At 32.7% G+C, this 14821-nt stretch overlaps 2 protein-coding genes and 1 non-coding gene across 3 annotated transcripts; 2 read left to right on the top strand and 1 right to left on the bottom strand.

Annotated features, from left to right (window-relative positions):
* Window positions 1–2827: 2827 nt before the first annotated feature.
* TRNAV-UAC (transfer RNA valine (anticodon UAC)) lies at window positions 2828–2900 on the bottom strand. The gene has a single exon. It is a non-coding gene; the product is annotated as a tRNA-Val (tRNA).
* Window positions 2901–2955: 55 nt separating this feature from the next.
* LOC142543536 (uncharacterized) lies at window positions 2956–5960 on the top strand. The gene is made up of 7 exons (XM_075650854.1): window positions 2956–3078; window positions 3152–3297; window positions 4163–4242; window positions 4371–4512; window positions 4592–4741; window positions 4973–5174; window positions 5745–5960. The coding sequence occupies exons 1-7, from the start codon at window positions 3012–3014 to the stop codon at window positions 5840–5842; spliced, it is 885 nt and encodes a 294-aa protein (XP_075506969.1). The 5' UTR covers window positions 2956–3011; the 3' UTR covers window positions 5843–5960.
* Window positions 5961–10462: 4502 nt separating this feature from the next.
* LOC142543535 (ACT domain-containing protein ACR4-like) lies at window positions 10463–13579 on the top strand. The gene is made up of 8 exons (XM_075650853.1): window positions 10463–10693; window positions 11286–11359; window positions 11462–11507; window positions 11591–11705; window positions 11800–11867; window positions 11953–12549; window positions 12655–12759; window positions 13040–13579. The coding sequence occupies exons 2-8, from the start codon at window positions 11313–11315 to the stop codon at window positions 13379–13381; spliced, it is 1320 nt and encodes a 439-aa protein (XP_075506968.1). The 5' UTR covers window positions 10463–10693; window positions 11286–11312; the 3' UTR covers window positions 13382–13579.
* Window positions 13580–14821: the final 1242 nt, after the last annotated feature.

Genomic DNA, 14821 nt, shown 5'->3' with positions numbered 1-14821 from the left:
ATATTTTGAAGAATGATCATAAAAATACAAGCTGCATAACCTAAATGACAGATGTTTGCAATTCTTTAACCATGGCCAAACTACAGAACATTTCCATACTTCTCTAACTTTAGGACAAAAAATAAGACAATGGCTAGTCGAACCCATCCACGCACCACAAAAGGAACAAATCCCATTACTATGGATACGACGCTTAAAAAGATTCAATTCAGTTGGTATAAAATCATTGCATGCTTTCCAAAAAAATATACGAACCTTTTGTGGAATGTGGAGAGACCATACCATTTTCCACCAAGATTCCATTGTGTTGGTCGATTGCGAGGTGGGACCATCAAAACAACCCATTTCAAGAAGATATCCAGATTTAACAGAATAATGCCCTTTACTTCCCCATTTCCAATACCGACTATTTTCCACATCATGCCTCCGTAATGAAATGTCGAGAATAATTCACATATCAAAAGAATGTTTTTTCAAGAGTTCATATATTTAAATAAAATTTATTTTAAAATTAAAAAATATTTTTAAATGTAGATTATTTCATAAATTTTAGAATCATCTTTAGTCGGATCACTAATCTAGCTTCTACAAATTAACCAGAAATCACATCCAAAACAAAATCCTAAAGTTTTTGAAATTTTAAGATCGAAATTTTATGCTAAAAGTATTACTTTTTATGTTAAAAGTATTATTTTTTATTGTGAATATCGGTAGGATAGACTCGTCTTACAGATAAAGATTCGTGAGACCTTCTCACAAAATATCTCCTTAATTTTTAAAATATATATTTTTTAAAAAAAAATAGGAAGAAAAGAAAATAAAGATTCGAGTCAACAAAAAGGTCAAAATCGGGAGGGAAAAAGTGCAATCCATATTAAAAGGTTTTAACAGAAAAAGCCAGCCTTTTGTCATAAAAGCGTAAGAAGCCAATAAATGAGAACACAAACCTGAGTTATGACAAATGGACAAGATTTGAGCTAAGTGGACAATTTCGTGTTCTCGTTTTTGTTTTGTGCCCAAAACTCGACCATTTTTGGAAAAATTTTTGGACAAATTGAAATCCCAAAAAATCATACAACGAAAGGGACATGGGTCGGCAAAATGTTTGGATTTGTATATTATTTTTTGTTGTTTGATATCCGAATATTAATTAATATTATTTTAATCCATCGAGCTAATTATAACAATGTCAATCTCAAACTACGGTTCTTGTTCTAATTCATGCTTTATCCGACATTTCATGCGGAAATTTTGGCAATAATTTTCTTGTCAAAGTTGGAGTTTTCTTCTTGTCCCTAGCCAATATAGCCATAGGCTTGAACACAAATTTCGAAGCGTAATAATTATCTTAGCTAAGAAAGTAATCGACGCGTGATACTTGAGCTATTGATTATACGGATAAAACAGTAAACGATATAATAACATAATTATCTCATAAAAACAATTGAAAAAAAGCCACAAAGTTAGCTAGATCGACTTCAAATGCATTTATGAAAGAAGAAAAATGGACAACGATATATATAGTTAATTTGTTAAAAAAAAATTCCCAAAAAATGAAACTTTTACATATTCTAGCAAATATTTTAGAACAAAATAAAATCCTAAAAAGATCCATTCATTACACCATAAATTGGCTTTTATCAGTTAGAGTAGATCTCTTGTGAAACGATCTTACGAATCTTTATCTGTGAGACGGATCAACTCTACCGATATTAACAATAAAAAGTAATACTCCTAGCATAAAAAATAATATTTTTTCATGGATGGCCCAAATAAGAGATCTGTCTCACAGAATACGATCCGTGAGACCATCTTACACAAATTTTTGCCTATTAATTATTAAAGCTTCTTAATGCAGTTTACCTGATAACATAATTTGCAAATTACTGCGTTTACCTTTAAATTTATTCGCAACACACCAAAGGTAAACGACTATATATATATACGCACACATGCGCGGGGGTGACATTATTTATGGAAAGGTTGGTCGGGTGAACAATAAGTGCTATGCTATGAATGAAACTCAACAACCGCTAGGACTCGTGCAATCAAGACATTCAAAAAAATGTATGTCAATTCATAATTATAAAACTTTTTATGTCCGTTCATAAATTTAAAGCTTACACACAGAGGAGAGTAACCAAGATTTCAGAATCAGACGGACGAAAACTTATATAATTTTTTTTGTACGCAAAATATAATATTTTTAATGTTTTCAAAAAATATTTTTAATAGTAAAAACATTATACCATTTCAAAAATATTCTGCCAAGGATAAAAACTTAAATAGTATTTGTCATTGGACAAAATATAATATTTTCATTAGAATAAAGTTTGTTCATTAATTTTAAAAACAAAAATCAACATTATATGGTTGTTTAGTTCGTATCAACGAATATTGAAAGTTAGTTGAAAAATTACCGTTGGTCGATAATATTGCGTAAAGAGTTGGAGTAACAGTGTCGCAAAAGTTACGGCATCGTCGTTCTTGGCATCGACTAGGGGAGTGTTTGCAAACTCTTAAAAAAAAAGATTATTCACTTAAAAAGATTAGTTTTTTTGTGTTTCTTGACCTCAAATTCTGATCACCTTAATCCAAATCCAAAAACTGATAACATGTTAATCCTGATCATTCGAGAATGATTCTGATATTTTGATAAATAAATAATTTTTTTTGAGATTAATTCGTAAAGAATTTGATCTCTCTCTGTTGGGAAAAAATTAGGGTTGAATATAAACAGGCCAAAACAATTAGTGGGTAATTAGCCTATTTGGGCTTTGATCCGAAAACCCAGTTCGGCCCAGTCAGCTGATAGAAAAACAAAGAGTGTTGCTGCCCAGGATCGAACTGGGGACCTTCAGTGTGTAAGACTGACGTGATAACCACTACACCACAGCAACTTTCGTTGTCGTAGTCTAAAATTAACTATTAATAAATCTTTAAAGATTTAGTTGCAAATATAAAATGCAGGACGACTCTGCAGAGCGCGTGGTGTTGGTTTGGGGTAACAGATGTACAAGTCCTGGGCTATCAGGCTGCCTCTCATGTCGTCCAGTAAACCTCACAGAATTCCTCCATGTAAATTCTACCCATTCAATCTCTTACTGTAACACATTTTGATTTTGATTTGTTGATGCATTTCATCGAACAGTTGCAGGGACTGCACTGCAAGGTGCTGTAGCCAAGAGACCGAGAGGTCCGAGGCATATAGCAACTGCTGCCTTAAGCGCTGCTGACACTGAACCTAATCCATTGAAAGAAGCTTTTTCCGGATATACGAGTTACCTCAACGACCTTGTAAGTTTTCTGTGGTATGTTTTGATAGAAACGTTTCGTGGAATCCTAGTGATGTCTCTGTCGTGGTTGAATTTTGTGCCAGCGCATCGAGTAGTTTTCGGGTTTCTAGTAATTTAGATTCGCATAACCTCTTTGTTGCTGTCTCGGAAGAATGACTTGAATGTTCTGCTGCAGTTCGATCTCCAGATATAAATTTCTGATTGCAAGTTGATTTTGAATGTCAATTCACCTGGATCATAATGCACTTAGCTTGCATGGAAATTAATAGAAGGGCATTGATTTAATGTAAACTGACGGACACTGGGGCGAACCTTATAATTCGTGGAGAAATTACACCTTTATTTTCATTTTAAGGGATGGCAACCACTACTTTGTGGTTCTGCAAATGTCGGTATTGACACCTACGTAAGGTTCTATTGCAACTGGGAGGTAGTGGATGTGTGACGCCGGTAGGATGTCAAACTAGCTGCCCAAGATTGATGCAGGATCATGACATATCCTCTACGCTTGTCAATGGTTCTAACCAAATATTTTAAAATTGCCTTTCAAGGTTAATTTTTCGGTGACTATGCATAAATAATTCAGGGGATTGTTCCAGACCTTTAATTGTTCCTTTTCTACTGTCTTTGAGATATTTTATCATGTATTATGACAGTCCCTGTTTAATTGGGATATGATTAATGCTAGAAACTTGCTTCAAGTTAGTGAAGTTTGTTATATGACTTTAAGCAAGAAGCAGCAACTTATGCTATTTATAGTCGATGCATGGTTTCTCTAAAAATTTGCACAAATATTTCAAGTCGTCGTCTACGTTTTTGTGGCAATTTTTTTCATGCACATGGACGCACTGGCTGCTGATTTTCAGAATGATAAGCGAGAAAGAGTGGTGAAGGCTAGTCGTGATATAACAATGAATAGCAAAAAGGTCATTTTCCAGGTGCACAGGTAAATGAAAGTTTTTCATTTTGCATTATATTTTCTCATAAATGTTGCATACAAAATTCCGTTTTCCAGTGAAAAAGGGTTACTTCTACCATTTAATCGGAAAATCCCATGAACCCTTCCACTGGCAGAATTAGTAAACACAACAAAGATGAAGTATTAGAACAGGCAGAAAAAGATTTAGCTATGGTTGTGAATCAATATATATCTCGTCTGGTAAAAGAGCTCCAAGGAACAGATTTTTGGAAGCTTAGACATGCTTATTCTCCTGGGGTATGTGTATGATGTCTTCTTATCTTGCAATACTGGAAGATTATTCACAAACTTACTCATGTTTTACTTTGATTTAAAGGTTCAAGAATATGTTGAAGCTGCAACATTCTGTACTTTTTGCAAGACTGGTGGTCTTTTAGATCTGAATGAAATCAATGCCTCCTTAATGTCACTAAGCGATCCGTCCGTCGAGCCTCTAAAGATTAATGTACTTGATTATTTATTGGGGGTAATTTTCTGAAATTATTTTTATTTAGAAGATTTTGTTTAGACACACAACATAGTAAACAACAGTATGATGAGAAGTAGCTGCCATGTTAAGCTCAATTATCAGTATGATGAGTTTTAGCTGCCATGTTAAGTTCAAATTGTGAGTACCTTTCAAACCTAGATCATATGCAATGCTGCAATTTATTCACAACTATGTCGCTAATGCCAATTTTTTATTGTTCATGTTTAGGTTGCGGACTTAACCGGGGAGTTGATGAGGCTAGCGATAGGTCGAATATCCGATGGTGAACTGGATTTTGCGAAAAAAATCTGTATGTTTGTCCGTGAAATCTATAGAGAGCTCACACTTATTGCCCCAAAAATGGCTGAATCATTGGACATGAGAACAAAGATGGATACCATGCTTCAAAGTGTGATGAAAGTTGAAAATGGTATTATCTTGACTACCTTTTATATATGTATATATATATATGGTTGTTTTATTTGGTGATAGCCACTAAAACACATCACTCCCGAGAGAATTTACTTAAAGAAGCTTGTGAAATAAACGAAATGATTTACCAATCACTCATCCTTAGTTTTGTGTTGCTCGTTCATTTCTCAATAGAGTTGGCTAGTTGCTATATGTCATTGTTGTTAAAAGCATATCTGAGAAGATATCTATGGTTACCTAGTATGGGTAATTTTCTGATAAGGGGCAATAAAATCATTAACGAAACAGTTTCCTATATCAAATTTCAGACCTTTGGCGAAGTTATTTTTCTTTTATAGCTTTGTTTGACACTAAGAAGTTCAGTTAAAGAAACAAGCAATAGATTTTTTAAACTGTGTTCTAGATTAGTTGTTGCTGTCTACGTACAATTATGACTAATAGAAAAAAAGGATCTTTTATGTTATGATGCTTTCTAAATCTAACCCTATATTTTCGGTTTTTATTTTTGATTGTTAGCATGTTAAAGAATATTCCAATTCTTCCTCTCTCATACTTGCGAATTCTACAGCTTGCTTTAGTGTTCATGTGAGAGGTTCGGAGTATATTCCGCTCTGCGACCCTGAAGACGCTACCTTTTCTTCGTTGGGGGTGCCTAATTTCGATTGATGGCTTACCGAGGATCATCATTTGTTCAAAATTTTCTTACCCACCTGTTTATCTCACTGGGAAATGAACAACAAAATATCGATGTGCTAATACTTTGAAAGGCTACAATTGTCTGCTGGATCCCCTTGAGTCGCTTTTTGTTCCTTACGACTAAAAGATGCCTACGGCCACCAGCCAACTGGACATCCACTAACTTTCGGAAGTACTTACATATTTTAACTTTCTTATGTTGCAACAAACTGCTGGGATAGTGATGACAGAATTTAATGGCAGTAATCTAATGGATTTGGGTACTTGACATTAGTGGAAATATAATGGTTTTGCCGTCAATTTGTTTGTTGGTAGTTTGGTTGGTGACATTGGTATATTTGTTTGTCATCTAGTATGAAGGATGGGAATCATTTTTCAATGGAACTACTTTCAGCACATTTTGACCATCAAATTCGTTTCTCTTTTCTATTCTTTTTTGGCCTTGCATTATTATGTTCATGCATCATCCTGGTTTGGCTCTATCATATGATTTTGTTAGCTTGCGGACTCAGTTGAATAGCTGATAAACCGACTGATAGATCGAATATCGGGTGTTGAACTTGATTTTGCTGGAGAATTATGCATTATTGTATGTGAAATCTATGGAAATATAGTTGTGAAGAAGGGCATACTTGTTAAGTACTATAATTTATGTGCTATAATGCACGTGAATGGTTGTGGTGGTCCTAACATAATTGGAGAGCTCGTCAACGTGGTCGACCGACACCGACTCTCAGAGAATCGGAAGAGCCGGCAAAATTATGGCATGAGATTGTTTGAGCCCCACCGCCGGCTGCTGATTCTGAATGTTGATATCTAATAAAGTGCGATAGCTAAGTCCGATATAGCTAAGCCCGATACTTCAAACAAGTGGGCAGTGTCATGTATGAGAGAGAGAATTTTTATGCATATCGAAATTAAAATTTTCTATTGAATTTTTATGTAATAAAAATATTATTTTTTTTAGTACATTATAGTAACAGTTGGTTGTATATTGAGCAGTCTAACTAGGTATTGAATCAGAAGGAAAGATGAAAATGAACCCGGCCTTGTATTAAACTCGTCTCATTCGGAACAGATTAGACCCGATGAAACGGGTTCACAAGTGGGTCTGGACGAATTTCCGGTTTAGGTAGACCGGTCTCGAACCTGCCTGTCATTATAGGCCCATATATATATAAAATTTATTTTATAATATTCAATATTGAAATAATTTTATTCTATTATAATATGTTTTATGAAAATATATAATTATAATTTTTTTCTTATTAATTATTAATTAATAAGAGTTTGATATATTTTAAATTCTAATATTTTTTTAAAAATTATTAATATAAAGCTAGAATTTTTTTAAATAATTTATTATTTTAAAAAGTTTTAAATTTTGTATTTAATAAAATATATTTTAAATTTTGTATTTAATAAAATATAAATAATTTTGACGATTCCAACATGTCCAACCCAAATCGAATCCGTCGAGCTTACGAGACAAGTCTAAAGTGAAGTAAGATGGATCTTGAGTTTGGTCAAACCCTCGACCCATCTCATTGTCGTCCCTAGCTTTCTAGTAATAGAGATTTAAATTAAATTGGGGTTTGGGAATAATAATCTTGTAAATTTTGTCCTGGTATAGACATGATTAATTTAATGTTACTCCAAAGCTAATGTTGTATGTTAATATATATTATCTATAGTACCATGAATAGATCAAAATTTATGTGGGAAAGCTCGAGAACAAAAAGACATTATTTTATAAAAGAGAATTATTATTATTATATATGAAATTTTTATATACTAAACCCATCATCTTTAATTATTTTTTAAAAAATATTTCGTAGGAATAACATATTATAAAGGGCGAGATGAATAACGATTGAAAATGGAGATGTGAATTTCATGTCATCAATTTCGGATGATGAGGATACAATTTTTTTTAATGCAATTTTATAAAATTAAGAGAACAATCGACAAAAACCCATGTTTTTAGGGTGAGCCTAGACAATTTTCCATGACTTAGGTATCGTGCCTTCGCTAATTTGACGTCCCATTTTATAAATTTTTAAAACTACGCCACGTATATATTTGTCCAACACCTTTAATTCGAATAAATTTAAGCATTTCATCCTATAGCACGAGAATGCAAGGATCGTGTTATCAGGCTTTAAATTGAACATTTATTTTTATAGAAAAATCAGATAATTTTGATTTATGAAGCATAAATATATAGTTTCTTGGATTAACGCTTGTCGTTTTATCAAAAGTTATAATCCGTGGTAATCGTAATAGTACAACAACTCAAATATTCCATTTTGATCGCTCTCTCAGCATGAATAATTAATTATTGCACTCCAACAAAGTTTTAACTCAACCTTTACATACATAAATATTATATATAACACAAAAATTCATATGAGAGTTTCACGGGTCAATTTTGTGAGATGTGTTTCCTATCTGACCCTATCCATTTAAAAATATTATTTTTTATGTCAAAAATATTACTTTTGACTTCAAATATGGATCCCATCGATCCGTCCGTCTCACAAAATATCTACTCATAAATATATACAATGAATGACGTAATGTTTTTGCATTAAAATTATATGATAAAAATATAAATGGATAATAATATAGCACGGAACACAGATTGTTAATCTTATCTAATAGATATTTTTTTAAAAAAAAATAGTGATAAAAGATGTAGATCGAATATTGGAAGAAATGACTTAGTCTATTACACGTACTAAATTAATTTACGTCCCACAAATTCAGACCAATTTACAAGGAAAAAGTATATTACATATCCAACTCAAATTTATTGTCCAAGGTTGACTAGTGGCGGCTGGTCAATAATTAGGGTTGATGATTTTAGAGTATCAAAGGTTCAAAGAATTTTCTTTTGTCAATTCTCGTGTGAAAGGTATCATCAATCATCTGGTGTAAATTTACATTTAAGAGTTCAATACTCGTACTTATGTTTTATTTAAGGCGAAGAAATTGAAAAATTTCGGTTAAATCGAAATAATTAAATTATATCATAATATTTTACTTTATTAATTTAGTTTTGGTTATCATTTGTGAAAATTGATGGGGGTATGACCCTTACTTGATCCATTAGAACTAGTAAATTATGCACACATCTTCTTTAAATAAAATTATAATCATAATTATATAAGATTTTTTTATTTTATTAAATATTTAATTTTATGTTTAATTTAATAATAATTGATAGAAATTAGTGAGAGTCATTGTGAGTAATATTGAAGATAAGTTGTGGTAATTTTAAGAAAAAAATTGGTGTAAAGGTAATTTGAAAAATAAAATATGATGTTCTCTAGTGTAAGATTCTTTATATAATAATAATATAGATAAATTTGATTATTATTTAATTATGGGAATCCACCACTAGGCCACTAAATTAGATTAAGCCCTTTTAGGGACCAAACCCACAAGCTTTTTTTTTAATAGGAATTGTTGGAGTATTAGTCGATTAATCGGATTGACCTACTATCCGAATCGACATCCTCCTACACGTCTAGTGCTTGTTTATTTCAAATGTGGAGGACTGAAGTCTATGTAAAAAATCAATGACCTCACATGTAAAAATAAACGTGGATTGTTAGATACATATTTTGAACAATATCTTAAGGCTCCGTTTGGTACGTGTGATAGGATAAGTAAATGATTAATAATTAGAGTGATTAAAAAATGAGATATATGTATTAATAATATGGTGAGATAAATAACATGGTGTTTGGTATGATTTTAAAATGATGAATTAATTTTGTAAATTTTTTTGTAATGACCAAAATGCCCAAATGCTAATTAAATATATATTCTTAAAATAATTGGATAGATAATTAAATATTAATAATTATAATTTACATTTATTAAAATTAATTTAAATATATTTATTAGAAATAAATTTGTAAATATGTATTTACTTTAATAATTAAAATAACAATAATATTTTGAATGTTAATGTTAAATAAATTTTTAGTAATAATTACAATATTATTGTTTTTTCTTAAAATAATTTGATAGATAATTAAATACTTATAATGAATAATTAAAATAGTAATAATATTTTGAATATTAATTTTAATGTTAAATAAAGTTTAGTGATATTATAATATTATTGTGTTTTTAAATAATTATTAATATTTTTAAAATAATTAAATAGATAATTAAATATTTATAATTATAATTTATGTTTATTAAAATTAATTTAAATATATTTATTAAAAATATATTTGAAAATATGAGGATAATCATTAAACACAATAACCATCATCAACGGCCACTTTTCCCACCAGTTAAAAAAAAAAAACCAACAGTTAAAACCGTTACAAAAGCTAAAACATGTCCCAGCACCAAGACTCAATTTTTTTTACCCGAAACATGTGGGCCAGCTACCAACGTACGCCAAGTAGATCGTAGGTTCAAATGCCCCTCCACCTTCTTGGGTTTTGTGGTCTTTTTCATGGTAAATGTATGCATAGAGACTCCGACCTGAAATTTCCATGAGATGCTGAAATCAGAACTTACCCGACACCAACCTGCTATAAATACATACACACAACACACACATATCCACGCATACTAGATGTGAAAAAGTGAGAGCCTATTTCGTATAATCTGAGAAAGCATCGTGGTGTCCATAGATTTCCACTTCCTTGATTCACACTCTGTTTATGTTTATGTTCTGTGTTATATTTGCGGAAGCCAGACTCACATGTATTGAGGCTTGATTTTTCATCCTGTTTAGTTAACTTCAAGGTTGTGTTATTTTAGAGAATCAAGAATCCTCAAGAATTCTAGAGGGTATGCTTCATTTTTAGCTGTCTATTTATTGCGATCCCCTGCTCTTCATTTGGTCTATTTTTAGGCTTCTTAGTTTCCTATCTTCGATTTATTTACTTTGAATTTTCTTGAGTTGTGTTGTTTTAATTGAGTTCTACGTTGTTCCTTGTTCAGTTTCTTGTGACTTCACGTTCCCCGATATTTTATTGTTATTGCAATTTAATTTTGTAAACTGCTCGTGACTGTATTAGTTAAGCTGTTTATTTTAATCTCTTTTTTGGGTCCTTGTATTTGGTGGTGGGTTTCTGGTTTTGTCGGAATTTGGAGGCGGAGGTTGAACTGTGTTTTCTTGATTTAGTTGTGTCTAGCCTGCGATTGCTCGTTTTTTCACACCTACATGTGTGTGAGTTCTGTGCTTTAAAGATCCGTTTTTTGGGCAATCATGTGTTTGATGGGCTATGCCTCTATAAAAGCAGAGACCCCACGAATAGATTTTCAGGGGCTTGTATTTAGTTACTCTTGACATTTCAGAATCATTCTTCGATCATTTTTTGGCATGTTCTTGGAGACAAAATCCAATCTTGCTGTATCTAAAGTTTGATTATTTTCCCAGACTATTCAGCGAGTGAATACTCGAAACATGGACGATGAATATGAGAAGTTTATCAGGAGAATGAACCCTCCAAGGTATTATCTCTCTGCTATTCAATTTCGTATGAGTTAGCTTAGTTCAGTTCCTCCTTTTCCTATGTTTTAACACTTAATATCACTCTCCTTACCTCTTGCCAGAGTTGTGATAGATAACGAATCCTGCAAAAACGCAACGATCATTCAGGTATGCATCTGTTTGATCCTTTTTTTTGCCTTTCATGCTGGTTTTTTAAGAGATTTTCTGCTAATTTTTATCTTTCAATGAAGGTGGATAGTGCTAACAAATATAGAATTCTTCTTGAAGTCGTACAAGTTCTTACTGATCTCAATCTTACTATTACCAAAGCTTATATATGCTCCGATGGTGGATGGTTCATGGATGGTAACAATAGTTTGTTTATTTGATATCGAAAACTTAATTTACGTTTTCTGGATGGCGTTGAGATGTAATCTTGAGCAGTTTTACCCCCCTTCAGTTTTCAATGTCACTGACCAAGATGGAAACAAGATAACTGATGAAGGGACTCTAAATTATATTGAAAAGGTTAGATTTGTGTTAATTTTGGAAATTTTCGAAACTTCCTTTGTGTATTTTTACCAATCCATATGGACTTTTCATGTTGTTTCAGTCACTCGGCCCCGATTCCTGCTTCGCGACATCTAGAAGAACGTCAGTCGACATGAAAACAGGGATGGAACACACGTCCATCGAGTTAATAGGAAGTGATAGACCAGGGCTGCTTTCTGAAGTTAGTGCAATTCTCACCCAACTCAAATGTAACGTGGTTAATGCCGAGGTGTGGACGCATAACTCTCGTGCAGCCGCCGTTATGCATGTAACAGACGAAAAAACCGGGGGTGCGGTAACAGATCCCGACAGGCTAACCATGGTTAAGCGCCGTTTATGTCCTTTGCTAAAGGGTGGTAACAGCTATAGGAAAGCTATAACTGTGGTCTCCAATGGTGTCACTCACACGGCTAGAAGGCTTCACCAAATGCTGTTCGATGACAGAGATTACGAACAGATGCGCGATGATTATTCGCTGAATGACAAAGAAATCCCACATGTTAATGTCGTAAACTGGCACGATAAAGACTACTCTGTGGTGACAATCCAGTGCAAGGATAGGCCGAAGCTTCTTTTTGATGTAGTGTTTACTCTGACAGATATGCAATATGTGGTTTTCCATGGAAATGTCGAGGCCATGGGAACCGAAGCTCATCAGGTATACTATTTATGATACTATTTATGACCCATACGATTGGCACCCACTACCCACAAATGTTTTCACAATATGTCTAAAAAATGTTTTTGTTTCTTGCATTTGAAGGAATATTGCATAAGGCATATAGATGGATCCCCGGTGAAATCGGATGCCGAAAGGCAAAGGGTGATTCAGTGTCTTGAAGCAGCAATACAAAGAAGAGTATCTGAAGTAAGAACAGACAATGTTTTTGCTGAACTTTTCGGCAGTTGCTGTCGTATATTGCAGCTTATCGTTTCACTGCGATAAAGGCTAGCCGACACTGTCAAGTTATTGAAGAAAATTTTGGATTACATATGCCATCATATTCTGTTTGATTCTTGTTTAGAGTTCACATTTTAACCCAAAACTATTTCCACAAGTTCGCATGTTTCTTATCATATCGCTTCATAGGAAACAATTATGTTTTCTTGCATTAATTTAACCCGTTTTGTGTTATGTTCATCACCAGGGATTGAAGCTAGAACTACGCACGACAGATAGAGTTGGCCTATTGGCCGATGTAACCCGTATTCTCCGTGAGAATAGCTTATCAGTAACTCGAGCAGAAGTGACAACAAGAGCAGGCAAAGCAATCAACTCGTTCTATGTTCGTTGCACGTCGGGGTACCCGGTCGACCCCAAGATCATAGATTCCATCCGGAAAACGATAGGGCAAACTAAAGTTAGAGTGAAAGGATGCCCCGATGAGTCAAATCCATCCCCTCAGGAATCTTCCACCAGATTCTTGTTTGGTGGTCTTTTCAAATCAAGATCTCTCTGTAATTTCGGTTTGGTTAGGTCCTATGCTTGAAAGATGACATACACAGTTGAGTTCATACATACATACATATATATATATATATGTGTGTGTCTGCGCGCGCTTTGATTGGTTTTGAATAACATGTTAGACTGTAAATTTGAGGCTGACACTCTTGTTCATACGCCAACCTCGAATCATTTGTACAGAACAATTCCTTATGTAATGTAATTGATTTAAAAAGTTGATGCATGCTTGTATGTTTTAGATTAATTTCACAATAAAAAGCAATATTCTTAGCATAAAAAGTAATAATTTTTCATTGATAACCCAAATAAGAGATCCGTCTCACAAAATACGACCGTGATATTTGGCATGAGTTAATAATTTGTTGAATAATCCATATTTATCTTATCTACCACGTCAAACAATACTTTAGTATAAAGCATATAGTGCTGGCAGGGTGCGAGCTGAACAGACCTATCACAATCTTAATTATACACACCAAACACATGATAAGTTAATAATTAAAAATCAATGATATCTTATGATGTACACCAAACAATCCCTAAGCATACTAGAATGTTCAAAAATTGAGGGAGTACTATTTCTCTATAAAAAAATTTAAATATCTAAATTTCCAAGAGAAAATCAATATTAAGTATGTAATGGAATCATGTACTTTGGATGTTTTAATTGTGATTAATTAATATTGGAATTGAAGCATGACCAAACCAACCTTTTACCTTTATATTTGAACTGTCTGAAAATGACAAGTAATTGATTAAATTTTAAATGACCAATGAATCATAATTTAATTACTATTTAAATATTTGATTACTTCGTGCTTTCGTTGGTGTATTGCATTGCCTGATCACATTTGGATATACTTGAGCAAACATGGTAAATTGCTTAGAAACTTCCTAATTCGTGACATCCTCCACTCCCTTGGTTATTATTTGATCTATTTATTATTATTATATTATTATATATAATATAGCTTTGATATTTTGTCTACTTAACGTGTCCACCCATGTGAGCGCCGTTGAAGCGACACCACCTAATAGATGTATAATTTTGATATAGTTCATCATATCGAATAGTTGAGTGTTACCTCAATTATGCTCACATAAGTAGGCACAATGAATGAACATCGTATCTAAATTATATCTTATCTTTATTGTTATTTTATAAAGCTTCGTCACCTTATAAAAACTGTTGATTTAACTTGATTACACCAATATTAAATTAAATATATAAGCAAAAAAATAATATTTGCTTCTACTATCTCATGGCCAAAAAATTCAAGAGTAACTTTTTTTTTTATAAAAAAAACCATCTCCGTTTCCTTAAACCTTATCATCTGAATTTCTAAAAACCACAAAATTATTGTTCGCTAAATTTATCACCTATCATCACGGTACGATAATTGATTTCGAAAATGCATATACGATTGTGATTTGTATTGTATCAATAGAAATAATTATTAATATT

This window comes from Primulina tabacum, chromosome 4, assembly GCF_025594145.1.
Source record: "Primulina tabacum isolate GXHZ01 chromosome 4, ASM2559414v2, whole genome shotgun sequence".
Lineage (NCBI taxonomy): Eukaryota > Viridiplantae > Streptophyta > Magnoliopsida > Lamiales > Gesneriaceae > Primulina > Primulina tabacum.
This window is presented reverse-complemented; position numbering and strand designations above follow the sequence as displayed.